Below are 26,317 nucleotides of genomic sequence, written 5' to 3' on the forward strand. Positions count from 1 at the left end.
AGCACAGGTCAGAGTCAGGGGGCCTCTCAAATCTACCAGGCTAACACAGGGGAGAAGAGGGCAGGGATCCTTATAGCTATACAAGATAGACTCAATGCCCAAGTGCAGACTTCCCTGGCAGATGGGGAAGGGCGCTACATCTGCCTTAATGTAAACATAAGAAACAAGCAGCTTACCTTAGCCTCAGTCTATGCTCCTAATATGGGACAAGATGGTTTCCTGAGAAAGACCCTTAGAGCGCTGGAGGAATTTGCTACAGGGGAAATAATATTGGGGGGGGGATTTCAATTTGACATGGGACCCCGATTGGGACAGGAGCTCTAAAACGCGAGTAGGGGTGTCCGCCCCTTCGAAGATCCTGCAGAAAGCCTTTGAAAGTCTAGCTCTCTGGGATTTGTGGCGGGCGAAGAAGGGGGAAACTCAGGGATTCACCCACTTTTCACAAGTCCACAACTCCCAATGTAGAATCGATTATGTTTGGGCATCTCCGGGACTAGTCTGGAAAGTGTCAGATATAGAAATGGGCCCAATATCCCTCTCGGATCATGCCCCAATAGTGGCGTCAACATTTGTGGGTCGGGGAAAGGGGTTTGGTCATGGAGATTTCCATTGGATATCCTCCAAGACAACATGTCAGTGGAAACAATAAAAGGGGAAGATACAGCAATACTTTTCTGAAAATGATACAGGGACGACCCCCCAGAGTATAGTATGGGGACGCCTTTAAGGCGGTACTGAGAGGAGACCTGATAGCAATGAAAGTGCAAAGAGACAAGCAAAGAAGAAAGTGGGAGGAAGAATTGGAAGGGAAACTAAAAGCGCAGAATGAACTGGCAAATAATCCCTGTAAAAAGACTAAACCTGCCATGAGGCACATACAAGGGCAGCTGGGCCTGATACAGAATAAGAAAGCAGAATGGGGGGCCCTGTTAAGTCTAAAACACAAGCATTACATCAGCACCAACAAAGCGGACAAGCTACTTGTAAGACAACTTCGTGAGAAGCGATGTAAAACTACCACACTACAATTAAGAGATAAAAATTGCCAGATGAAAACAACCAACAAGGAATTGGGAGAAATAATGAGAGCATTTTAACAGACCCTATACCAGTCTGAAGCACCCAGCGAGCAGAAGGCATACCTGAACAACCTCTCCCTCCCCCAGTTAGGGGACACAAACAAAAGGGCACTGGAGAGAGATTTACAAGAAGAGGAAGTACATCAGGCAATCAAAACCCTCCTGGAAAACAAAGTGCCGGGCGCAGACGGATACCCAGACACTTTCTACAAAAAGTACAGGGAAATGCAGGCCCCGAAACTGACAAAGCTGTATAACAGTTTTAGGGCACAAAGGAACATCACAGACTCCATGAATGAGACAAAATGGATCATTTTCTCCAAGCCAGGAAAAGACCCATCACTGGCAGGCTCTTACCGCCCGATAGCTCTAATCAACCTGGATGCTATCTATATGAAAAATCTAGCGGGAAGACTTCCCCGATTACTCCTGGCACTTGTTGGACCAGATCAATAAGGATTTATCCCCACGAGACAGACCGCCGACAACACCCGGAGGGTATGTCACCTTATTGAAAAAGCAGAATTTAGCCGCACTCTCACCATTCTAGTGTCACTGCATGTGGAGAAAGCATCCGATCGAGTGAAAGCATTCTTCTGTGTGTGGGCCCTGCATAAATAAACTATCCTATCATATCACTATGCTTACTCTCTACTCTACACCATCACGCAATTAGAGTGCAGCTACACCCCTCGATCAATTTGGCCTAGCTGCTTACATACGAACACTATCCCATGAACACCTCATCACTTTTATAAGGCGCAGCTATAGTCCCGACAAACCGGCCTAGCTGCACACATAAGTGTCCCACAGGCCTAACTTAGCCAGAACCCAGTCTTGGTGTCCACCCGCCAGACTGCACACATTGAACCGATATCAATACAACCACACCTAATGCTAGGATTCAGTTACCATCAGGCAATTGCATCAGCTGCACACTTAACTGGTGCGCCCAAGCACCCTTCGACACCCTACTCCCTCAACTGACCTGGACTACGGTCCCCGAGGGTGTTCAACATCCCAGCGATTTGAGGTCATACCAATAATATATAGCGCTTTATAAATGCCAAATAACATAACATGTTAGAAATGTTTAAAATGCAACCTACTGTAGGTGCAGCTCCGGCCCCCGACCAGCAAGATTTTGCGGTGAAAGCAGCCAGCCACTCTATCGACATTGTCTGCGTCAAAAGCGTCTTCTCGTTAAGCTCCCATTAGGAATATGTTGCTGGAAGACCGTAGAGCCGAGGCTCCCGTCGCACTTTTAACGCGAGCGTCCCTTGGCGCCGAAAGTACCTTCAGCTTCGAAACCTATTCTCAAGCCTTCGGTGCCGATAGACTGCAATGGTTCATTTGTGCCACTGTCGAAATCAGGTTTCTTCGATTCCATACATTCCATTTTCAAAGTCGAGGAACACAATGACCCGGTTGACCCCATTTACACAGGAGCTGGTGGCAGCGACTATTTCAAAGACCAGGCCGATTTATTGGCTTTGGCTCAGGGTTTACCTGATGCCAGTTGTCTCGATACTTATCCTGACCTGGAGTTACAGCAAAAACAGCCCTTTACCCACACTAGTGTGAAGTTCAGGGAGCTGATTCACAGGGTAGTTGACACCTTGGGGTTGAAGGCGTCCACTACCCCTCTTCATGATTATGAACTTACCGACATTCTGGACAAGAGGCCCTCAGTCGAGCAAAATATGCCTTTCTACCGAGCCATTGCGGACTCCTTAGCCCCCTTATGGCAGCACCCTTGTACCATTCCCCCTGTGAATGCCAATTCCAAAGGGAAGAATAGGCTGTCAAGAGGAGATCCTTCATTCCTCGCCACACACACTTCCCCGGAAGGGTTTGTTATACAGGCTGCCACTGTTTACACCAGACCCGTGGCATCCACCTCTAATCTGCCAGAGAGGGGTAAAGTTGTGATGCTTTGGCCAGAAAGGTATTCACTTCTGGTAGCATGGCGCTCAAAGCCACTAATGTGACATGTGGTTTCACCAAATACTTGTTTGTCTTATGGAAGGCAGTACAACATCCTGCTGAGTTCGTCCCTGAGGGTGCCATGCGGAACGGATGTTTACAGCTGGTGGAGGATGGGAAAGAGGTAGCCAAACAGTCGTTACAAACAGGCCTGGATGTAGCAGACTGTGTTGGCTGAGCAATCGGTTTAGCAGTTGTGATGAGACGCCAAGCATATCAAAAAACTTCTCGCTTCTCCCCAAATGTCCAAAACGGATTGCTGGACATGCCTTTTGAAAGTGAGATGCTTTTCGGGCAGAAAGCAGACGCATCCTTGGAGAAATTCGAGCAGTCAAAATTGTCTGCTAAATCTTTGGGCCTTGTGGCGCAGCTGGCCAAACCTGCCTTTAGCTTTGCCTCCAGAGGTAGGGACTATAGATGTTACGTGCCCTATGGCAGGAAGACGCAGCTCCTGCAAGCAAGGCAAGAACAGAGGCTTTTCACGTGTCCCGGAAGGGGCAGGGGGGCCTATAGAGGCCAACTAGCAGTGGCAGGGTCACCTGCGCCCTCTAAGCAGCTTTGATTTCCTCTCCCACGATGTACCATTTGGTGGATGGTTGGCAGGGCATTGGCCCCAGTGGCAGGAAATAACTTGCAACGCCTGGGCCCTGCAGTTGATTCGGTGGGGTTATTGTCTGCCTTTTCTGAAGAGGCCTCCAGACAGACCTCCACCTCACCCTATCCAAACGGGACAGGAGCTCCAGGAAGAACTGAGAGCATTGTTGTCGAAGGGTACTGTGGAAGAGGTACCTCCCGATCATAGACGGTTGGGTTGGTATTCCCGGTATTTTCTGGTGCCGAAAAAGGAAAGCTGTCTCCGCCCCATCATGGACCTCAGGGCCTTTAAAAAAAAAAGTTCCTGAAGAAAGACACATTGGTGACATTGAGAGAGATTTTCCAAACTCTCGAAATCCAGGACTGGTTGGTGTCGATAAACCTACAGGACACTTATTTCCTTGTGCCAATCCACCAAAGCACAGGAAGTACTTAAGGTTCCTTATTGGTGACAAGCACTATCATTTCGAAGTTCTTCCCTTTGGGTTGACCCCCGCACCAACAGTTTTCACCAAGCTTATGGTAGTAGTTGCAGCTCACCTCAGGAGATCCGGGGTCAGTGTTTTTCCGTACCTGGACGACTGGCTGATCCGAGGGAAGACGTGACATTTGACACTAGTTCAGGAGCTCTAGTACGTCTGAGCAGTCCTAGACACTCAGGTAGGGAAGGCTTTCCCTCCTGAGGAGAGAGTCAGCAACATAGCCCAGATGGTGCATTTATTTCAGAACCAAGCCACCGTTCCAGCAACTTCTTTCCTCCGCCTGTTGGGTCTCATGGCCTCCTGTATTTTTCTAGTGCCAGAGGCTAGGCTGCGTATGAGATCCCTCCAGTGGCTCCTGAGGGACCAGTGGTCTCACTATCTGCTAGCACTCAGATCGCCTTTCAGTGTCCACTCAGGTAGTTTGCAAACTCGCCTGGTGGAACAGGCGCAGCAATCGATTGGCGGGCGAACCCTTCTGGCCTCCGAAACCCGAGTGGTCATGGCTGCGTCCCTGAAGGTTTGGGGCGCACACTGTCTACTCACTTCAGGAGATCTGGGGTCCACGTATTTCCATATCTGGACTGGCAGATCCGATGGACGTCTGCGGTGCAGGTCTTGTCCCATCTGGAGGGCATCTGCTTGCTGCTTCACAGACTGGGCTTCTCCCTGAATTTAAAGAAGTCCCAAATTGTGCCATTCCAGAATCTCCAGTTCATCGGAGCAGTCCTAAACACATGGGTTGGGAAAGCCATTCCTCTCGAAGGGAGAGTAGTCAGCTTGACACAAAATGTCGACTTGTTTCAGAACCATTCCACTCAACCAGCGGCTTCCTTCCTCTGCCTCTTAGGTCTCATGGCCTCCTGCATTTTCCTAGTGAAAGAGGCCTGGTTGCGCATGTGATCCCTGCAGTGGCGGCTGATGGGTCAGTTGTCACAGTACCTCAGTACTGTTAGATCTGCCGGCGTGTCTGCATCAGTGTTCAACGGCCTGACCTGGTGGGTGAACCGCAACAGTCTCCTGGCGGAGGAACCCTTCTGCCCTCCTTGTCCTCAGACCTGAGTGGTCATGGATGCATCACTGAAGGGTTGGGGGCACTCACTGCGAGGATTTGCAGGTGAGCGGTCTTTGGTCAGCAATGGAAGACGGGTGGCACATCAACAGATTAGAGTTGCGAGCCATCAGGCTTGCCCTGAAGGCATTTTCCCCGTCTCTGCAGGCGAAGCATGTTCTTGTTATGACAGACAACATGGTGGCGATGCACCTGTGGTGTGCACTCCTGCCCCCTCTGCATGGAGGCGATGATGCTTTGGCTCTGGTTACTAGAGAACATGATCTCAGTCTCGGCAGTTCATCTGGTGGGCACAGAGAACAGCTTGGCAACTGGTCTGAGCAGGCAGAGCACGGTCTCACACAGGTAAAAGTGTGCCAAGAAGTCCTGGAGGTCGTCTTCTCTCTCTGGTGTACCCCGCAGTGGATCTGTATGCAACAAATTCCAACAGGAAGTGCAGACAGTTTTGCTTGAGGGAATTCCCAGTGAACGGTGCACTGGGGGGTGCGTTTCTGGTGGATTGGACCTTCTCTCTCCATTACGCCTTCCCTCCAATTTCCATCATTCCATAGGTTCTCTGGAGGTTGAAGAGGTTTTGAGCGACCATGACCTTGATTGCCCCAGACTGGACGAGGAGAATATGGTACTGTTACCTCTTGGATCTGTCCACCTCACTGGTTGCCTTGGCGGCTGAATCTCCTGACCTAGTCAGAAAGGTCGGATACTCTACCGGATCCGGAAATCCCTCACCCTACATCCGTGGCTATTGAGAGGATGAGATCTGATGACTGGGACCCCTCTGAGGAGCTACCTGAGGTGCTGCAAGATCATTGTACATGTGTAGGTGGAGAAGATTTGAGGCGTGGGGCAGGGATCGCAAGATTGATCCCCTCTTTTGCCCCACAGCTGCAGTGATGGAGTTCCTTCTCTCACTGCCCTCAGCAGGTCTTCAGGTCACCATAGTCAAAGGATATTTGGCGGCCTTGTCTGTGTTTAAAAGGTCCCCGGATCAAGGGTCCTTTCATCATAATAATGATGTGTTATTTATATAGCGCCTTAATCCAAAGTGCTTTACAAAGCACATATTTACATACAATATAACCCAACCGAAATTGGTACTCATTTATCGACCTCGGAAGGATCAAAGGCTGAGTGGCCTTGCCGGGATTCGAACCTGCAACCTGCAGATCACGCTCAGATCGCAGCAGTAAGCGCTCAACCCGCTGAGCTATCTTACCAGCTTATCATGATCCCAGTTATGTCCCAAATCCTGAAGGTCCTTGTAAATAAGTTTCTGCCAGCTCCCTTGTTGTCCCAGAGTGGGATTTGAATATGGTTCTAACATTCTTGATGGCGGCTCTGTTTTAGCCCATGCATTCCTGGCTGCTGTCCTTGAAGACAGCCTTTCTGGTTGCAATTACTTAAGCCAGGAGATTTAGCGAACTTCAGGCCATGTGTTGCAAGCCCCCGTACCTTTTTGGTTCTTTCGGGAAAAGGTTTTCCTTGAAGTAAGACCTGTTTTTTTTCCTACAGTGGTATCTGAATTCCACCTTTCTCAGGCCATATACCTACTGGTTTTCTACCCTCCATCAAATCCCTCTAAGGAGGGGGAGCGGTTTCATCGCTTAGACCCCAAAAGCTTTTATGTCGCTAGGGTTTCCGAGTTCCGGAAATCTGACTAGCTGTTTGTGGCCCATTCTTTGTTGTGCAAAGGTCTGCCTGTAAGTAAGCGACACTTTTCGTGGTGCATCATCCTTTGCATCGCAGAGTGCTACCAATCTGCAGACAAAGAGCTTCCTTCAGGCATCGGGGCACACTCAACGAGAGCAGTATCGGCCTCTGTGGCCTTACAGACGGGAATCCCCATTAGGGACATTTGTCGTGTGGCCACTTGGTCATCCTTGCTACATTTACTAGACACTATCGTCTGGATGTTGCCTGCGGGGCTGACCCACGTTTTGGTAGCGCAGTACTGCAAAATCTTCTACTGTAACACTTTCTGCCCACCTCCGTCATCTTAACTGCTTGGGGAGTCTATCAGATGAGGAATCTGCGGGAGAAAAGAAGGAGAAATTACTCACTGTAATGATCTTTCTATGGATTCTTCTGCCGCAGATTCCTCATTGCCCCTCCTGTCCATCCCCGCTCAGAAAGTTCTGATGGCCTGGTGCACCTATCTAAATGAAGAGACGCTAGGTGATGGCTATGATGTGACCACTCCTATCTGGCTAGGTGTTTGCTTTTTTTCCAAAGCCTTTTCGTTTCTAGGATGTTTACTATTTTCATGTTTTTGTCGGCTGATTAGCCCGGTCGCCCATTGTTTCTTCTGCTGCGTTCTAGCACGGGAAAAAAGGGGAACTGAGGTTTGGGGCATAGTGATGTAGTATATATGACCCCTGACATCACGCCCAGAGCTGACGATCGAACACCGAGCAAGATGGATAGACGGATGAGTCGATATACACTACACCCCCTGTTGAAGTTTTCCAAAGCAGCAGAGCTGGATGAGGATATCTATCAGAGGAGGAATCTGCCGGAGAAGCATCCATAGAAAGATTACGGTGAGTAATTTCTTCTTCTTGTACCCCAAATTTAGACGGCTGTTCCTATTTTTCAGATTTTTAAATATGATAAGTCATATGATTTGCTTCTAAATGCTTTCGATCTACACATGTGATTGCAGGGTGCTATTTAGTAAAATGTTGCATCACCCTGCCTTTGTCATATTCTAATACTTCTACGTTTTTTCATTTTTTTCTGTTGTATTTTTCACACTTATGTATTTTTCATAAACCATCCTTTTGCAAAAATTGTTATTATAATCTTTTAGGAAGTTTGCAGTATCAGCTAAAATCCCTGAAACCAAATGGTGCCAAAAGTGTTGTGTTGGTAAGTGGAGATTTTTTTTAATTTTTTTATTTAAAATGATTTAGTTTTAACACAAAATGTCTTGATTTTATTCACATAGAGCATGTGAAAATGTTCCAACATTATATTTTGATTTTGATTCTGATTCATTTCTTATGCGCACCAAGCAAGCAATTGCATTCAGGCGCAGATGTTAACTATATGTTATATGTTTAGCTGTGGAGGCTTAGGTTCACCATGGTTACGTAAGTTCATTTGAATAGGAATGTTTTTAATTCCTTTCTGAACGTTGCCAGTGTAGTGCATGAACGAATGCCAAAAGGCAGCTGATTCCACAGCTTGAGTCCGAACACGGAGAACCTCCTGTCTCCTTTTAGAGGTGTATTTTGTCCGAGGGACACATAACAGGAGTTTGTCTCCTGAACGGAGGTCTCTGGTAGGGTAATACTGGTGGATTCTCGTGTTCAGGTATCTGGGTGCGAGTTTGTGGTAACATTTATAAACCAGACACGCCACCTTGAATTTAATACGGTCCGCCACCATCAGCCAATGGAATGCTTTCGGAGATGTAGAAACGTGATCTCTTTTGCCCAGGTGGGCAGTTAACCTCACTGCCGCATTCTGGGACTTTTGTAGTCTTGACATTTGTTTCATAGGAATCCCTGTCATGAGACTGTTACAATAGTCAAGATGGGCATTTACCAAGGCTCCCACCACCACTGGCTGATCTTGGGGTGTTAAAAAAGGAAGTACGTTCCTAAGCAAGCGCAGGGTGTAATATACTGCTTTTATTTTTGCCCCAACTTGTGCTTCACTGGCCAAGTTTTCTTGCCAGATGCAACCAAGATTTTGTACTTTCCTAGGGAACGGGTTGTTTTCACCTAAGATCTGTGGAGATATGTGTGTTCCTTCCTCTCTGTTTTTGTTCTCTGATCTGAACAGGATTACCTCCGTTTTGGCTGCATTGAGCTGTAACTGGTTGCAAGCCATCAATTTTTTGACATCCTGCATACACCGGTCTATCCTTTCAAATGCCTCCGGCAGATTATCTGTCTCCACATAGATCGGCGTATCGTCAGCATAAGAGTGGAAACGTAGACCGTGTTTCCTCAGGATGTCAAACAGTGGTCGAATATATAGGTTGAAAATCAGAGGTGAAAGCGCTGAGCTTTGGGGGACTCCACATCTCAGTTGTATTAACTCTGAGAGGAAAGATCCCAGGGCCACCTGTTGAGTTCTGTCTTGTAGGAAGGAATCAAACCAATCCACCACAACTTTAGCTGCTCTGCCTATACTTCCAATCCGTTGGAGTATAATTTTGTGGTTGATTGTGTCGAATGCTGCCGACAGATGGAGCATCAACAGTATTGTGTTGCTTCCTCGGTCCGCAGCTTCTAGTAGGTCATCCTGGACTGCCAGTAAGGCAGTCTCTGATTGGTGTTCGTCCAAGATGTCTCTATTGTCGACGAACTGCTGGAATTGGTTACAAACAATTTTTTCAAGAATTTTAGTAGGCCAGCATAGAATAGCCACAGGACGGTAATTTTTTTGTATCATGGGGTCCAACTTGGGCTTTTTTAATAGCGGTTTTACCACCGCTCGCTTAAGTGAGCAAGGAACATAGCCCTCTGATAGGGATTTATTTAGAAAAATTGTTAAAAAAGGGGTGAGGTTGGCTGCTAAAAGAATAGCGGTACATGCTGGTATAGGAAAAGCCAAGTCCTTAGTGGGTTTTAAGTTGAGTATTAAAGCTTCTATATTTTCCTTCTCAATAGGTTGGAAGCAAAAGTTCTCCTCGGTTTCCTGGCTTTCTACTACTGTATCACTTTCCTGGTAGCATGAACATCGTTTTCTCCCAGAATTTTACAATGATGTATATCAACTTTTTTTCCTGCCCTGACATTATTTGAGCCCATCTTGCTTCTGGGGTGAGAGTTTCGTTGGAAATGCTGAAATATGACCTGCATAACCTTCTTTCATGGTGTAATTCTGGACATATGATAATGTGGTTCAATGTTTCTATGGTTTCTTTATTATTGCAGAACCTACATTATTGCTTTCCTTTCTTTTCCTGCTTGATTATATTCAGTCTGGCTCTCGTTGACTGGATATTCAATCGGAATTTCATGAATAATGTTCTGATTCTATTGTCTGGAAATGACAATGATTTGTAGGTAGTTGGTTGAGCGCTCTTATTTCTGTACCACATGTCAAATATTCTTTGTAGGTTGCTTTTTCTTTACATGTTTTTATCCAGTCATTTCGCATTATTTTCATTTTTGCATACTGTGGTTGATTGAGTAGAATTTCTATTGTGATTTCTGTTGTGATTTCTTCTTGCCTGAACAGTTGTGCCACCTGTTGCTTCCATTCATTTAGTGTTTTTGCATTTATGGAATTCTGGTTTGATCTCAATATCTCAATTGCTGGGATTTTTTCTTTGCTGATAATCTTTCTATAGAGCTGTATTTTGGAGCGTATTGGGTCCTCCGACATATTCCATATCTATGACAGTAATCACCACAGCTGTGCTGCTTCGGAAAATCTTTCGGCGTGTGCGTCCTGCGTCGATGACATCGATACGCCGTCCTCGTGGCTCACCGGATGTTATAAGTAGGATGCACGACGCCCGTTGCCTCAGTTCTGTTTTTTCCGCGAACGTGTTCGCTTCGGGGATCTGGGGGCGCCTCAATTCTACTGAATCCTGTCTTTCGGTTCTTCGAACCTGTTTCTTCGTTGCTACTTGTAAGCATGATGTCTTCGGCTTCTTCCACCCTGCGGTCCGGGTTTAAGAAGTGTTGGGTGTGCGGGTCCAAGATGTCGCTAACGGATACGCACGCCGCTTGCCTCTGGTGCCACGGGGAGGACATGATACAGACGACTGTGTCGACTGCCAATCGCTCACATCGAAAGCCTTGTGGGAGCGTAAGAAGAAGCTGTCGGTTGGTAAGGTGGCCAAGCCCCGGAAGTCACGTTCCACTGGTCTTTTGACGGATGATTCGAGGGGCTACTCTCTTCATCGTCGTCGTGAGTCCGTGGGTTCTCGGTCTGGGAGTCGGTCCCGCCATTCCTCTGCCTCATCGAGGCACTCCAGGAAGCGCCGTCACAGGTCGCCTTCCTCGTCCTCTTCTGAGGACTCCGACCGTCGGCGGGTTGCTTGTCCCAACAAGCATTCCACTCCTGAGGAATGGGATTTCTTCCGAAAGGAGATGTTGGTGATTTTTCAATCGCAGGGCTCGGGTCCGTCTGAGGACGCCGGTCGTGGCCGTGCTAGAGACACCGCTCGTCCGCCTTCGGGCTCGAGCAGTAGTCGTGACCACCGGGCGCCTTCGAGGTCCCGGTCGGACAAGGATGGTCGCTCTAGGTATGCTCGTTCCAGGTCCCGGTCCTCGACGCCCTTGAGACTGCGAGAACCTGTGCAGTGTTTGAGGAAGACTTTGACGCCGGCGGCGCCGAGGTCGTCGACGGACTCTCTCGAGGCCCCGCCTCTGAGGAAGTAGTCGACGCCATCCGCGCCCAGGCTGTCGAGAGACACGCTCGGGGCTCCGCCCTCGAGGCCTGTGTCAACGCCGTCGAAGCTGTCGGCGCCGCGCTCGATGCTGATTCCATCGACACCTTTCGAGGTGGCTTTGCTGGGGATGCTTTGTGGTATGGGGGAACCGCCCAGAAAGGCTCTGGCTAAGGCAAAACATGTCTTTGTTCCTTTTTCAGTTCCCTCTTTCCAGCCTCTGAATTATATTTCTGAGGTGGATGAGGGGTCTGAGGAAGGTGTGGTTCCTGCGGGGGTTCCTGATGACATTGTTTCTGGTCATAGTCAACTTGAGGACCTGCGTCAGTCGCTGCACGACACCAGTGGTCTAGACACCTCTCCGGAGGTGGAGTTTGGTAGGCCGGAGCCTGGCATGAATGCCGAATCCTCATACCGGCACCTCATGTCGGATTACCTGGGGTGGTCTGACCCCCACCCCCCCCCCCCCGGGGATTTTCAGCAGGATGACCTGACTGATATCCTGGACCAAGGTCCTCCAACTGACCTGGTGCTGCCATTCCATATGGCCTTGCAGAGAAGGGTGGCTGTGGCCTGGACTCCTCCGGAGAGTCTCCCGGCAGTGAGCAAGTCCTTTCCGAAGAAATATCGGCCAGCCAGTGGCGACCCCTGCTACTTGACCAAGCACCCTACTCCGAAGAGTTTGCTGGTGCAGGCGGCTACGGCCCCAGCAAAGCAGGCGTCGTACCCTACCATCCCTCCTGATAGGGACGACAAACGTTTTGACGGCTGGGCGAAGAAGGTATTTTCTTCTTGGGGTATGGCGCTTCAGGCGGCCAACTCCGTTTGTGCCTTGTCTCGTTTCACGCACACTCTGTGGAACTGTATTTCCTTAGCAGCTGATCGTATTCCCGCAGGGGAGGAACGGGATGGTTTCCTTGCTATTGTGCAAGGATGCCATGTGTGAATCTGTTCAGTCGGGTCTGGACATGGTTGATTGCTTCTGCCGGTCCATGGCGGCGAGCACCGTAATACGCAGCTTTGCATCGTTGCGGAAGTCTGGTTTTGCTCCTGATGTGCAAGCCCGGCTCCTCAACATGCCCTTTGATGGTGAATATCTTTCTGGCAGCAAGGCTGACGAGAGTCTTGAGAGGTTGCAGACCTCCAAAGCTGCAGCAAAGTCATTGGGCCCTGCAGTTTGCCAACCTCCGCCTTTCCGTCCTAGGGCACGGCAATGGAGGGGAGGTTCCTTTCGATATTACTCGTCCTTTAGTAAATCAAGAGGAGCTGCAAGTCAAAGGGGCAACCGTAGGATTGCCAGAGATGGAAAACAGGGTACTCGAGGTGCCAAGGCCCCCCGAGCAGTTGCCTCTTTGCCCTCAGGCACTGCCACAGCCGCTTCAGCTCACTCATGAGGCCCATGCTTCTCCGGTTGGGGGAAGGCTGGCACAGCATCTTGTAGAATGGTGTGCCATTACTTCATATGTGTGGGTTCTGGAGATCATTTCCCACGGCTACGGTCTTCCTTTCCGGCAGAGGCCTCACGACAATCCAGCAGGGAATCTCTCTTTGAGGAGTCCGGATCCGTTCCTTGCACAGGAAATTTAATCCCTGCTGTAGAAAGGCGCCATAGAACTGGTGCCTGTAGCGGAGAGGAACAAGGGGTGGTATTCCCCTTATTTTTTTATTTTGAAGAAAGACGGGGTATTGAGAACCATCATGGAGTTGCGCGGGTTGATCAAGCTCCTCATGCAGGACAAGTTCAAGATTGTTACTCTTTCTCAAGTCCTCCAGGCCCTTCAACTTCAGGACTGGTTGGTGTCTCTCGACCTCAAGGACGCTTATTTTCATGTGCCGATCCATCCCAAGCACAAGAAGTACCTGAGGTTCGCGGTTGGCGACTCGCACTTTCAGTTTCGGGTCCTGCCGTTCGGATTGACCTCCGCCCCAAGGGTTTTCACCAAGCTCATGGTGGTGGTGGCAGCGTATCTCAGGAAACGGGGGGATTCACGTCTACCCCTTATCTGGACGATTGGTTGATCAGGGCGCGCTCTCCCGAGCAAGTCCTGGATCATCTGTCCGTCACCTGCCACTCCCTTCACAAACTGGGCTTCTCCCTCAACTTGAAGTCCCACTTGACGCCAAATCAGCGGCTCCAGTACATCGGAGCAGTGCTCGACATGTCTCTGGGGCAGTGATTTCCTCCCCAGGTGAGGGCTGAACACATTCAGCAGATGGTGCACAAGTTTCAGCATGCCCAGAGTCTCCCGGCGTTCGAGTTCTTGAGGTTGCTCGGCCTCATGGCATCCTGCATTCTTCTGGTGCCAGAGGCCAGGTTGCGGATGAGATCTTTGCAATGGGCTCTCAAGCACCAGCGGTCACAGTCCTCCGGCAGGATGTCGGACCCCATTCAGGTGCCGTCCTCGGTCGCCCAGGACCTTCTGTGGTGGGCCGTCGAATGCAATCTGATGAGGGGGGCTCTGTTTTGGCTACCCTGGCTGGAGGTGACAATAGTGACGGACGCGTCCCTCACGGGATGGGGAGCTCATGCCAACGAGCTGACAGTCGGCGGTCGTTGGTCTCCGTCGGAGTCCAGACTCCATATCAATCTGTTGGAGCTGAGAGCCGTCGGGCTTGCCCTGAAGGCTTTTCTGCCGACTGTGCAAGGAAAGAATGTCCTGATTCTGACGGACAACACAGTGACCATGCACTACCACAACATAAAGAGGGGGGAGGGGGACAGGGTCACTTCCTCTGTGCAGGGAGGCGATGCAGCTCTGGTTCTGGGCCATCCAGCAGGAAATTTCGATCTCGGCAGTTCATCTGGCCGGAGACGAAAATGAGACGGCGGACGCTCTGAGCAGGCAGAGCGCGATCTCTCACGAGTGTGAGTTGGCTCAGGAGATTCTCCTGGTGATCTTCGCCCTTTGGGGGACCCCTCAAGTGGATCTCTTCGCCTCCACTGTCAACCGGAAGTGAGAAAGGTTCTGCTCGCGGGAATTCCCTCCAAGAGGAGTCTTAGGACACGCGTTCGTAGTGGATTGGTCCTTCCCACTGCTGTACGTGTTTCCTCCAGTCCCTGTCATCCCGCAAGTGCTGCGGAGGCTACGGAGGTTCGGTTCCCGGATGATCCTCATTGCTCCGGCATGGGCCCTCTGCCATCCACGTCGACTTCCCTACCGAGACGATCTGCTCTCACTAGAGTGGGGGCAGGTTCTCCATCCAGAGGTCGCATCCCTCAACCTTCACGCTTGGCTTCTCAAAGGTTGAGGTATAAGGATTGGGACTTCCCTGAAGGCGTGATAGAGGTGTTGCTTTCGGCGACACGGCCGGCAACAAAGTCCTTGTACCGTTGCCGTTGGAGAAAGTTCTGCGACTGGTGCAGGGTTCAGAATGTGGATCCTTTTCCATGTGACATTCCTGTGGTTCTGTCTTTTTTGCTTTCTTTAGCCCACAGGTGCTTGCAAGTGGGTACCGTTAAAGGTTACCTGGCGGCGCTGTCCATATTTAAGCGCTCGTCTGAGGAATGTTTTTATTTTAAAATTCCTTTAATTTCTCAGTTTCTGAAAGGGCTCACTAATGTGTTCCCTCTGTCACCTTTCCAGGTGTCCGGTTGGGATTTGAAAATTGTTCTCAAGTTTCTAATGGGTGCTCCATTTGAGCCTTTGCATTCTTGTCCTTTGAGACTGTTAGCCCTTAAAACTGTATTTTTAGTTGCAGTCACTTCTGGTCGCAGAGTGAGTGAGTTACAGGCACTTTCAGTTAAGCCAACCTTCACTGTGTTTCATAAGGACAGGGTTGTCCTTCGAGTTCGTCCTTTCTTTCTTCCGAAGGTGGTGTCGGAATTTCATTTAAGCCAGAAGGGTATTCTTCTGGCATTTTATCCTCCTTCACATCTTGTTAAGGAAGAGGAGAGGCTCCATAGGCTGGATCCTAGGAGAGCTTTAAGTTTCTACATTTCACGCATGTCCTGGGTCAGAGTGGACGATCAGCTCTTTATTGGTTACGCTGGAAGGCGTTTGGGACAAGCTGTGACTAAGCAGACTTTGTCTAGATGGATTATCTTGGCAATTTCTGAGTGTTACCACCTGGCGGGTAAGGACCCTCCGGTAGGCTTACGGGCCCATTCGACTAGGGGTATGGCTGCCTCTACTGCTCTACAGAGGAGTGTTCCTATTCGTAACATCTGTGAAGCAGCCACTTGGGCTTCGGTTCATACTTTTGTACGTCACTACTCCCTAGATTCTTCCCATGGGCAGGATCTGGCCTTTGGCAAGGCGGTCCTTTACTCTACAATTTGATTGGACATTGTAAATTTGTATATTCTAAATTCTTTTCCCACCGCCTTACGTTGGTACTGCTTTCGGAGTCTGTCATAGATATGAAATACGTCGGAGGACCCAATCCCCTCAAAGAACCAGTTACTCTCTTACCTGCTAACGTTCTTTCGATGGGATGGTCCAACGATGTATTCCATATCGCTCCCTCCCTGCCTACCCCACTACAGAATTTCTTATGCGATTGCAGTTTACGTTTCCGCAAGGCTTTCTCTGGTCATACTGGCAGTAGATTGGTGCCACACATTCTGGGGAAAAAACTACATCTGAGGCTGGGGAAAAAACTACATCTGAGGCTGGGGAAAAAACTACAACTGAGGCTACAGGCGTCGTGCGTCCTACTTATAACATCCGGTGACGTCGGCTCGACAGAGGCCCTCGGGGACGGCGTAGCAACGTCATAGAAGCAGGACGCAGACGCCGAAAGATTTTCCGAAGCAGCATAGCTGTGGTAATTACTGTTATAGATATGGAATACGTCGTCGGACCATCCCATCGAAAGAACGTTACCAGGTAAGAGAGTGACTTGTTCTTCTTCCTTATCACGATTGACCTCATTGATTGTATCGCCACCTCGAAACTTATCCTTGTGATAGGAAATGATGTTGGTAAGCTCATATTGCAAAGGTTTCGCTTCCATATGTTAATGCTGGAATGACTTTGCTCCTATAGAAAGTCGTGATCGGTATGAAGAAGAACTTTCCGAATTTATGATGGATCACCTGTCCTTGTCTAGAAAAGGCATATGCTTTTTTGAGGAGTATTTCAGTACATTCCTTTTCGTCCTTTGTTTGGTTAATTATAAGTCCCAGATATTTGAATGAATGGACTTTGTCTAATGCTAGTCCATTGATTTGGAAGATTGGTTTCCGCCCTTTCTTGTTGTGCTTTGTTATGGACATTATTTTCGTTTTTGCCACGTTTATTTGCAATTTGTTTTTGATAATATGTTTCCATGGCGTCCAGGCTGTGTTGTAATCCTTGAGGAGTTTGATCAAGCAGAACGATGTCGTCAGCGTACATCATTAGTGGTACTGGGGTGGAGTTTAGTCGAGGAGGATTAATTGTCTGCCGCATTTCTTGTTCTAGGTCAGCAGTAAACAAATTGAACAAAGTTGCTGCCAATGGGCAGCCTTGTTTGAGTCCATTCCATGTTTCAATGAGTACAGTTGCCCCCCCCCCCTCTTTGGTCAGTCTTACTCGAATCATGGTTGCTGAATAAAGAGCGTTGATAAGCTATAAGATGTGGTTTGGTCATTTCCACTTTTCAAGTTTATTCCATAATAGTTTTCTATTTACGGAATCAAATGGCAGGTGTAAATCCACAAAAGCCATCCAAACTGTTGTTTTTTTTTTGTTGAAGGCTTCTTGTTTCAGGAGATTTAGAAGGAATAAGTTAATATTCGTACCCACTTGTTGGGTAAAGCTTGCTTTTCTTTGAGCAAAACGATTGTTCAGCAGCCCATGTTGAGAGATCTCGTAACAGCATTGTTGCGAAGATTTTGCCCTGGGGATCTAGGAGGGCAATGGGTCTGTAATTTGCTGGGTTTTCTTTGTCCCCCTGTTTGTTGATTGGTATGAGCGTTGCCGACCTCCAAGTTAATGGGATTTGTTTGTATTGATTGATTATGAGTAGCATTTGAACCACAATGATTTTCTGCCCAATGTTCCAGTGATTTTTGGATAATTTTGGATGGCTTACAGAAAACATCATAGCAGCTACACGGTACATTAGTTCTGCTTGCTGTCTCGCATCTTCTTCTTGTTTGTGACAGATGGTGGTCTGTTTTCCAAATGTTTGTGTCAGTTCTATTTGTTCAGCTTGGGTTGCTTGTCCGGGCTTTTCATTAGTCAGATGCGCCTTGATTGATGTTTGGTTATGTTGGGGAGGTGGGAGGTTTCGTACCAAAGCTCTTGATCCTGTCTGCCTTTTTTTTTTTTTACTACTTGTCTACCGGTTTCTTATTTGGCAGTTGTTTTGTCACATTCTGTTTTTCAAATATGTGGAATGCCTGTTGTTCATTCTCTGAGGGGGTGTGTGCCTGAATCCCTGCAATTTTTTGCTGGCCTGATGTACTTTCCTTTGTTATTTCAGTGGTCACCTGGTCTCACTTCTTCATAGGATTCATCTCTGCCGATTATGTATCTGTCAATTTTGTCGTTATTTTTGACATCTCCCTCATCAGAGACATCAAAGCTGTTGTAGATTGCTTTCTTTCAAGTCGATCTGAACTGGCAATATCAGCTAGTTTGATTGCCAGAGATGACTTGTCTCAGCTTCTTGTTCTTTTCGTTGTTGTATCTGTCCGATAAAGCTTTCTATGTGTATCTGCTTTATATGCATGAGGGCTATGAGTGTTGCCTGATCTTGAATTGCCTCGACGTTTGCCTCATGTAATTTAACAAATGGGATCAGTGATTGTGACGTTGTTGTGATCAGGAGATTTTGTAGCTCGTACATTGTGGTTGGTAGTTGAGCCAGGGAGTGGTATCCAGATTAATTTTCTCCCTGTGTGGTTCCCGGTCTATTACTTCAGGTATGATGAATCATTTCATGTTTTATTTGTTGCTGTCCCTTTACTGATATTCGTGAATAATCGCTTTGCTCTTCTTGAACCATTTGTATGTCGTTGGGCATAAAACAATAATTCTGGGCGTTCTGCTTCAATGAAGGAGTAGATGTATGGCATGGTATGGACCTTTTTCCTTGCACTTGTTTGTCTAATCCCCGCCCATCTTTTTTCGTGTGTACTCATGAGGGAATCCAGTTCCTTGATGTCTAAGGACAGCTGTGGTGTCTGTTCCTGTTTTTGATTTCTTATTTCTGGTGTCGGTAAGTCTTTTAGGGTCTTCTTCTCTTGGAGCTGTAGCCAGAGTGCTCTTGCTCTTAATGCTTTTTCTTTTCTGTTAATCTTCTGCGGATGCACTATGAAGTTTTAGTAGGTCTTTTTTTTGTGAGGTCTGTTTACTTCTATTTGGTCTTGCTGCATATTGAAGACTCTGTTTGTCTGGGAGTTGTTTCTTATTATTTTTTCGTTATATTGGTTAGCTTTTTGCTTTTGGGGTTCAGTTGGTGGGATTCTATCATTCAAACAGGATTGTTGATCAATGAAGGGTCGATGCAGCAGACCCTTGCTCACGTCCTCACCTCTGGGGGGGCAAAAGCTGGTCTCCTGCTCCAAATTCCCCCACAAATCTTTCATCATTATCTTGAATAGCTTTTTGATTTTGGAGTACGGTGGGTAGGGTTGTGTCATTCTCACACACTTGTTGATCGTGGGTAGAGGGATGTGGGGTTTCCTCTCTCGCTTCCTCATCTCTCTCTGGGGGCATGATCTTATCTCCCGGTCCAAGCTCCTCCCCGGGTGTGTCTAGTCTCTCGAGCTGTGTGTCTCCTGTCGAAGCGACGTCACCGTTATCGGTATAATAATAATAATAATTTAGCATTTATATAGCGCTACGAACCCTCAGGTATCTGAGCGCTGCTTATTATTACCCACGGTGTGTGGTGCTCATTTATCGACCTCGGAAGGATGAAAGGCTGAGTTTGGCCTTGCCGGGATTCGAACCTGCGTTAGCAGGCTCTGCACGGATGTCAAAGTGAGTGCTCTACTCGCTGTGCCACTTGACCGCATGTTTTCCCGATCTCATCCGATGTTGATGCTAAAACAATGCTTGCTGGTTGAGGTCGGGGGGTGTGAGTAAGGAGGAATTGTTTATCTATTAAGGAATGTACACGTGAAATGTGTTGCGACCTATTAGCAAGGATCGTCTTTGTCTTGGTAGTTCCTTGAACTTCCCTTGTTCCTTTCTGATGCTTCTTTAATTTGTCTATTCCCTTCACAGTAAATATAGAGTCTCTTATTTCTCTATCTTGATTCATTGCATCTAGTTCTTGGGGCATTGACTCAGAAATGGTTTGTATTTTTCCTTTATAGGTTTCGAAAAGATTTGAAGTATCGAAGGTTGCCGATCTTCCTTTATGGTTCTTATCGTTATTGCGGGTTCTGTGTCTATTTTCCCTCAGTGGCGAGTCCTTAATCCCACCAAGATTGACCTGTTTTGGTTTACTTTGCACAAGTCATCTGTCAGTACCTGGGCTGTGTAGCCGGGGGCGTCTGTTCCGCATAGGACGTTATCCGGCGTGCTCTGTTGGTAATTGAAGCTGGTTGTCCTGGAGGTATTGTGAGATCGCTAGTGGAGATGGAAGGCCGGATCTGCGGGTGTTCGGCTCCACCGGGTTCCTCCCACGTTCCTCACTCGGTTTCGTGGATCGGGGGTACACGTGGACTGCCAAGCAGACAACGGCTATCAAACGGTTTCTGAGATAATGCGAGCGGGATCAAAGGGCAAAGTCCTGCATTCTCCTGCTCGCATCAGTCGCGCTTTCCTTTGGTCATTACACTTCAACCGTTTAGAACAGTTTGGAGTGGCATGACTTACCCGGTTGCTCGATAACAGCAGTCTGCAGGTCCAAGTGAAGCGCTGCCCTTACACTACACGTGCTCTCGAGTTCTTTTTGCGATATTTGTTTGGAAGGCTGTATAATTCACTTCTCAGGATGACGGTATGCGCTCTTAGATGTAAAGTGGGCTGCCCACCTGCGCCACTGAGCCAGAGACTCTGCAACACGACTCTGCGGCCGGTCTGGGTTTTGTAGTGTTGAAAGAGGACTGGATCCACACTGTAGCACAGCAGTTCGTGGTCTCTGACAAGAGATTCTGCAACCCGACTTGGATCAATATATAAAAAAAAATAGACTCACATGGCAGGGATGCAAATGGAATTTCATCTTGCCATCTGTGCCTACTGGTGTCGACGAAAGGTGTCTCTTAAGTGGAGATATACCTATTCCTTTAATTTATATTGGCCTTGGTTAAACTGGAGACATTTATTTTTGTTAAAATTCTATTTGCTTTTAATTATTGACGCTCCTTTCCTTGGTGACTAAATAAATTAATTTCATATTGCCATTGCATTGGTAAACTTTAAACTAAATGAGGTAGAAATCCAGGACTTAAAGTGCAAAAATATGCATAATAATGTGTGCTGTTAATTTGTTGCATTAGGATGGAAATGATATCCTCAATGCTTGCAGAAAACTTACTTTGAGTAGTTAACACTGAAAGAATTAGTTGGCCTATACCATCTTAGAAATATTAAGCTTGTAGTATTTTTGTCCTATAAATAGCTTTTTCAAGTCTAACATTTATGTTAGTTATATAGCTTCTCATATGAACAGCAGAAAATATGTTTTGTTAACTGTTCAAGCACATAATAATAGAATGTGCCAACGTTTTAGCGTAGAGTTCCATTTTTAGGGGTTCTGAATTATTTTTTTCGGACACCTACTCATTTGATTTTACCCATTTATTGAGTGTTCTCATTTATTTTGGTGGTCAGTGGGACTTCTGCTGAAGTCCCCCTGCCACTGCATCCCTTTTTCACATCTTTAAAATATTTTGGGGTAGGTTGGTGGCAGCTAATATAGTTTTGTCTTTACCATTGATGCAAGTCGTTATACTGCATTACTAGCCAAATGTACCTTTATGATACATTGGAGGAGTGCTCATTGTTTTTTTAAGTCCTGCGCCTGGCCATTTTATTTTGGGGGCTTCCTTTGTTCAAAGAAACCATAAGGCAGACCTAAAATGGCAGTTCTTTGTGAGCCCAAGATAGCAGCCTCCATAGTGGTTTGAACTGACTTAGATCAGTTCTTGGCCCAGGGCACGCCACTACAATTCTTGTGGGGATGGGCCTGAGTGTTTGATGATTTTTGGAGCCAACCCATTTGGCGGAGAGCCAAAACCTTTGTTTTAAATCCCCCTGATGTGATTGGTGAGCTAGCAGAATCCATCCCCTTTGAGGAAGGGACCTATAGGAGAAACACTGTTCATGTGCCCAGTGCTGCTGGATTTTTGGAAGGAGAGCCGGTTAGCTTGGCTCCATATAGCTGCCATTCCTGCATTTCTTGGGTGCCCGTCCCAAGTATTTCTCGTGCTGCTACCGGTCCTCCCCATCGGCTGGGACCATTTTCCAGACCATTTTCCAGGCCAGGGTCTATCACCTTGGTTTTTGGAACTGTTCCTGCATGGATTTCTATTGGTACCCAACATGCAACGAAATCTGCGTTTCAAATGCATTCCTTCCTCCCAAAGATTCCTCATTTATAATATTCTATCCCAGCACAACTGTTCTTTTGAAACATTTCTGCCACCAGGACTCACAGCATGGCCCCACCTGACACTGGTCCATTACCCTGTGCCAGGCAGGCCTTTAAGGCCAGTATTTATTGAGGCGCGGTGCCCCCCGACTATAGTAACTTTTTTCTGCACACTCTGCTTCAGCAACACTGCTCTTTGGTTTTGCAGAAAAATGACTAGCCTGCCAAAGGTCTCGAGCTTCAAGGCCTGCACGGGTTGCAGTTGACAGATGTCAGATTCCAATTGATACAGAATTAGTCTGTATTGCCTGTGGGAGAATCCCCACCCCGGGACACTGTGTTGTGCCAAACCATGCACCCGAAGGCTCTAAGAGATCGGACAATTAAATAATTTTTCCACAAGGAAAGAGGCCAAGAAACTGATCTCAATTGGGGTCACAGGTTGTGGAGCGCAGGTGAGAAGAGGGGTCTCTGCCCTGAAGAAGAAGCCGTTCCGCAAGAGGTGCCGCTCACGAGGAACTCCTCCTGCCACCACTAGGTATCATTGCCCTTCCAATCCTCCACCCTGGCGGAAGGTGGGGGGGGGGGTGATGAAGCCTTTAGGTTGAAAATGCTAGACGTCTTCACGAAGGCCTAGGTGCTGATGGTGCCATCTGGGTCCACTGCATGTGACCAATATGGCAAGAACTTGTGAGGGGCCACACACACGCACCTAAGGGCTTGTGTACCTATTGGAAAAGCCCCATCCCAGTGCCGACACGCTCTGCCTCTGGCCGGCGAAACCTCATAGCGGGGGCTAGCCCTCTCTATTTCGGAGTCACCCGGTGCCGCAGTTCCTCTAAAATATGTCCCACTTCCTATGGGTATATATATATCAAACAAGGATCAGGGCAAGCCCGAATATAGTGACTTAACCACTTTATTTCTTAGCTATATCCTGTGCCCACACCATACCAAATATTCACTAGTTCTGCCACATGTGTAAGTTACGTAATGGTGAATATTGATGTATTCTGATGAGGGTTCTTGATACCCCCCTGGCCACGTCCACATTTAAATAGAAAATTAAAACATTGCAGAGGCTAGAATTGGGTTTCCAGGCCAGACACTAGACTATCCATCTTTGATGCCAATTTAACACCATCTGCCTCTAAGGAGCACATGATCGTTTCCATGGTGACTGTGGAAACATGGTTCTCCGCGTGGTGCACCTCACGGTTACATCCAGCTATATGCAGTGCCGGTGGAGCGACTCCCATACTACCACAGGTAATATATGTGACATGAACTACACACTATAATCGTGGGCTCGCATTGACTACTGTGAGCCCCCGCCTTCAATGGTTTCTCGATCACTGTGCCATTAAAAGTGCACGTGATCTTGTGTGGGCGTCTCCATTTGCATTTAGCAAGGGTACCTTAGCATGGATGCCTTGCCGGATTCTGCTTTTCGCACACACTGGTTCTTTGCATGTATCCCTTTCCAATGACCTTTTAAACCATTTAATTTAAGATAAACAGCACTACCGGGCTGGGACACTGTAGTTAGCATCCCTCATGGAAATGTTGTCCCGTTGTAGTAGAATTATGTACTCTTACCCTGCCCCTTTTGGATTGCAGGGATCCAGAACCCCCAAACCAGAGGCCGAGTCCCAGGCCTTCACCAATTAGGTAAGTGATGGCAAGTCTGTCCTGAACACCATTACCAGATATGGACCCTATTTTGTGGAGGAGTCTTGATAAATCCACACAATTTCACCCACAGGAACTCTGAATTCCAATAAATGTGGAGCGGACTGCGTGACCAACATGTCACCTTTTCCCAGGTAATTAATTTCCTTCCTGTTCCTGTGTCTTTAATCATCTCTCAAGGCTAGACTGATTACCAAAACATCCTCATATGTATTGCAGATATCATACTTATACGTGCTGAATTCCTTTCTGATGTGTAAGATTTAACGGTGCCTGGCAAGTTCCTCTGATGGGGGTTCTTGAAGAAATCTAAAAGCCTGAATGATTTTTAAAACATGCCCTGATAACTACCCCCCCCCCATCTACTCATAGATTTATCTGTGTTCTTTATAGACCACCATCACAGGATACCCCATCCATTGAGACTCCATTCGATGTTCTTGTCCTAATGAAGGCCGATCTAACTACAGGCACCTCGTTACCGCTATTCTGGCCAAACCACAGTTGTGTAGACAACTATATAACAGTGTTTATTCTGAACACTGTTTAACCTGGCTGATTGGTTGCGCATACACATTAGCATACGGCCCCCAGACAATGGAAAGGGGTTGTTCTACTACATTTACATAAGTCACCATTTGTAGACTATGTTAATAAGTATTATTGCTTGTTTGTATAGATCTAATGTATGTTTTGTATATTCATTGGATTGCTTTTCTCCCGCAGATTCCTCATCTTGATAGCTATCCCTGTCCAGCTTTGCTGTTCGGAAACTTTTTCGACAGGGGGGCGTAGTGGACCTCGACTCAGCCATCGATTGTCGTCTCGTTTTGCTGGATGCTCGATTATCGGCTCCAGACGTGACGTCGGGCATCGTATATATACCGTATCACTACGCTCCATGCTTCACTTCCTTTTTTCTACACGCTACATTGGGCCACGACTTCGAGTTTACTCTACATTTTTCTGTCAGATTTCACAATGTCTAATCACTGGATATCAGGCTTCGAAAGGTGCACCGATTGCAAACCTGAAAATGTCGGTAACCGACGCCCACAACGTCTGTCCGTGGTGCTTGGGTGCGAGTCACGACATGGAGGCCTGCGCGTCGTGTTCTAAAATGCAGCCGAAATCCCTACATGAGAGCGCCGGCAAACTGGCTTTGGGCCGATGGTCGAAATTTCTAGCGAAGTCGCTTGTTCAGTCTTCAGAGGCTGATAAGAAAGGAGCCCACCACGGAGTGCTGTTGGTGTGGACCCCCCACCCCCTGACCAGCAAGCCTTGACAGCAAAAGCAGCGCTCTGTGCTCCCGACCCCATGCTAGCTGGTCCATCGACTCCTTCGACATCGACCAAGCCTTCAGGCTCGACGCTGACAGAGGTGCAAAAACCGTTGATTGTTGTCAGTCAAAAGGCTCCTACCCATGACGTGCATTCACCTGCCAAGCCTTCCTCGGCACCGAAGGTCATTACCTCGTTCCTGATAACTGTCCCAATGGCGAAACCTTTGACACCGACTATAGGCAAATGTTGTTTGGTCCTGTTACCTAGGATAGGATTCTTTCAGTCGATGCAATCAATCTTCGACGTCGACCAACCAGACGGCCAAGGGGACATTGACCCAATTAATTCTGGCTCTGGCGGAGTTGATTTTTTTCGACAACTGAGGCCAATTATTTTGCATTAGCCCAAGATTTACAAGATGCAAGTGGGCTGGACACATCCCCAGATCTTGAGTTCCAACAAAGCCAACCTTATAAGCATACTTATGCTAAATTCAGGGCCTTAGTGAAAACAGTGGTAGACACCCTTGGCTTGAAAGCTTCTGCTGCACCCCTTCAGGTATATGACCTCACTGATGTTCTGGTCAAAGGTCCAGCAGTCGAGAATAATATGCCTTTCAATCCGGCTATAGCTGACCACCTAGCCTCCTAATGGCAGCACCCATGCACAATGCCTCCCGTAAGTGGCAATTGCACTGGAGAATATAGGCCGGCTAGAGGAGATACTTCTCTCCTCTCCTCGCAACCTTCACCAGAACGGTTGGTAGTGCAAGCTGCCACTGTCACCACCAAACCTGCAGCCTCTACATCCAATCTTCCTCCAGATAGAGAGGGTAAAAACCCTGACGCCATGGCTAAGAAGGTTTTTACCTCAGTCAGTGTTTTGAATTTGGATGTTGAGTTGGATTTCATGACGATGATTTTGGGGGGAGGTGAGTTGCTAGAAGATCTCTCTGTTTCACGGAAAAAGTTTCTGCTCCGTGGTGCTAGTTTGGGCAAGAAACTGGTTTTGCTGGGTTGGAAAATACGGCTTGCACCTATTGTGGAAGACTGGATTGAGGGAATGTCTGAGCTTGCAACCATGGAGAAGGTGATTTATAAGCGACAAGGGAAGTTGAGGTTACATGAAAAGATTTGGGGTGATTTTCTGAGTTTGTACCAGTTCTTTGATGGTTATTTGTATATTATATTCTGCGTGTATTTAATTGCTTTGATTTAATTGTATTAATTGATTTATTTGTTTATCTTTGTGTAAATCTTATAAATAAATAAATAATAATAAAAAAATGTGGCATGCGG

General features: G+C 47.5%; 1 protein-coding gene across 4 annotated transcripts in view; it reads left to right on the forward strand.

Annotated features, from left to right (window-relative positions):
• MAP4K3 (mitogen-activated protein kinase kinase kinase kinase 3) overlaps positions 1-26,317 on the forward strand; it is a 2,398,077-nt gene that overhangs the window by 1,958,215 nt on the left and 413,545 nt on the right. For all 4 annotated transcript variants that reach the window (XM_069606874.1, XM_069606875.1, XM_069606876.1 and 1 more), the window contains one exon: positions 8,020-8,078. In XM_069606874.1, coding sequence (XP_069462975.1) covers positions 8,020-8,078 — 59 coding nt within the window. The remainder of the gene's footprint in view (positions 1-8,019; positions 8,079-26,317) is intronic.

The sequence above is a fragment of the Ambystoma mexicanum genome, chromosome 4p, assembly GCF_040938575.1.
Source record: "Ambystoma mexicanum isolate Mex_15411 chromosome 4p, UKY_AmexF1_1, whole genome shotgun sequence".
Lineage (NCBI taxonomy): Eukaryota > Metazoa > Chordata > Amphibia > Caudata > Ambystomatidae > Ambystoma > Ambystoma mexicanum.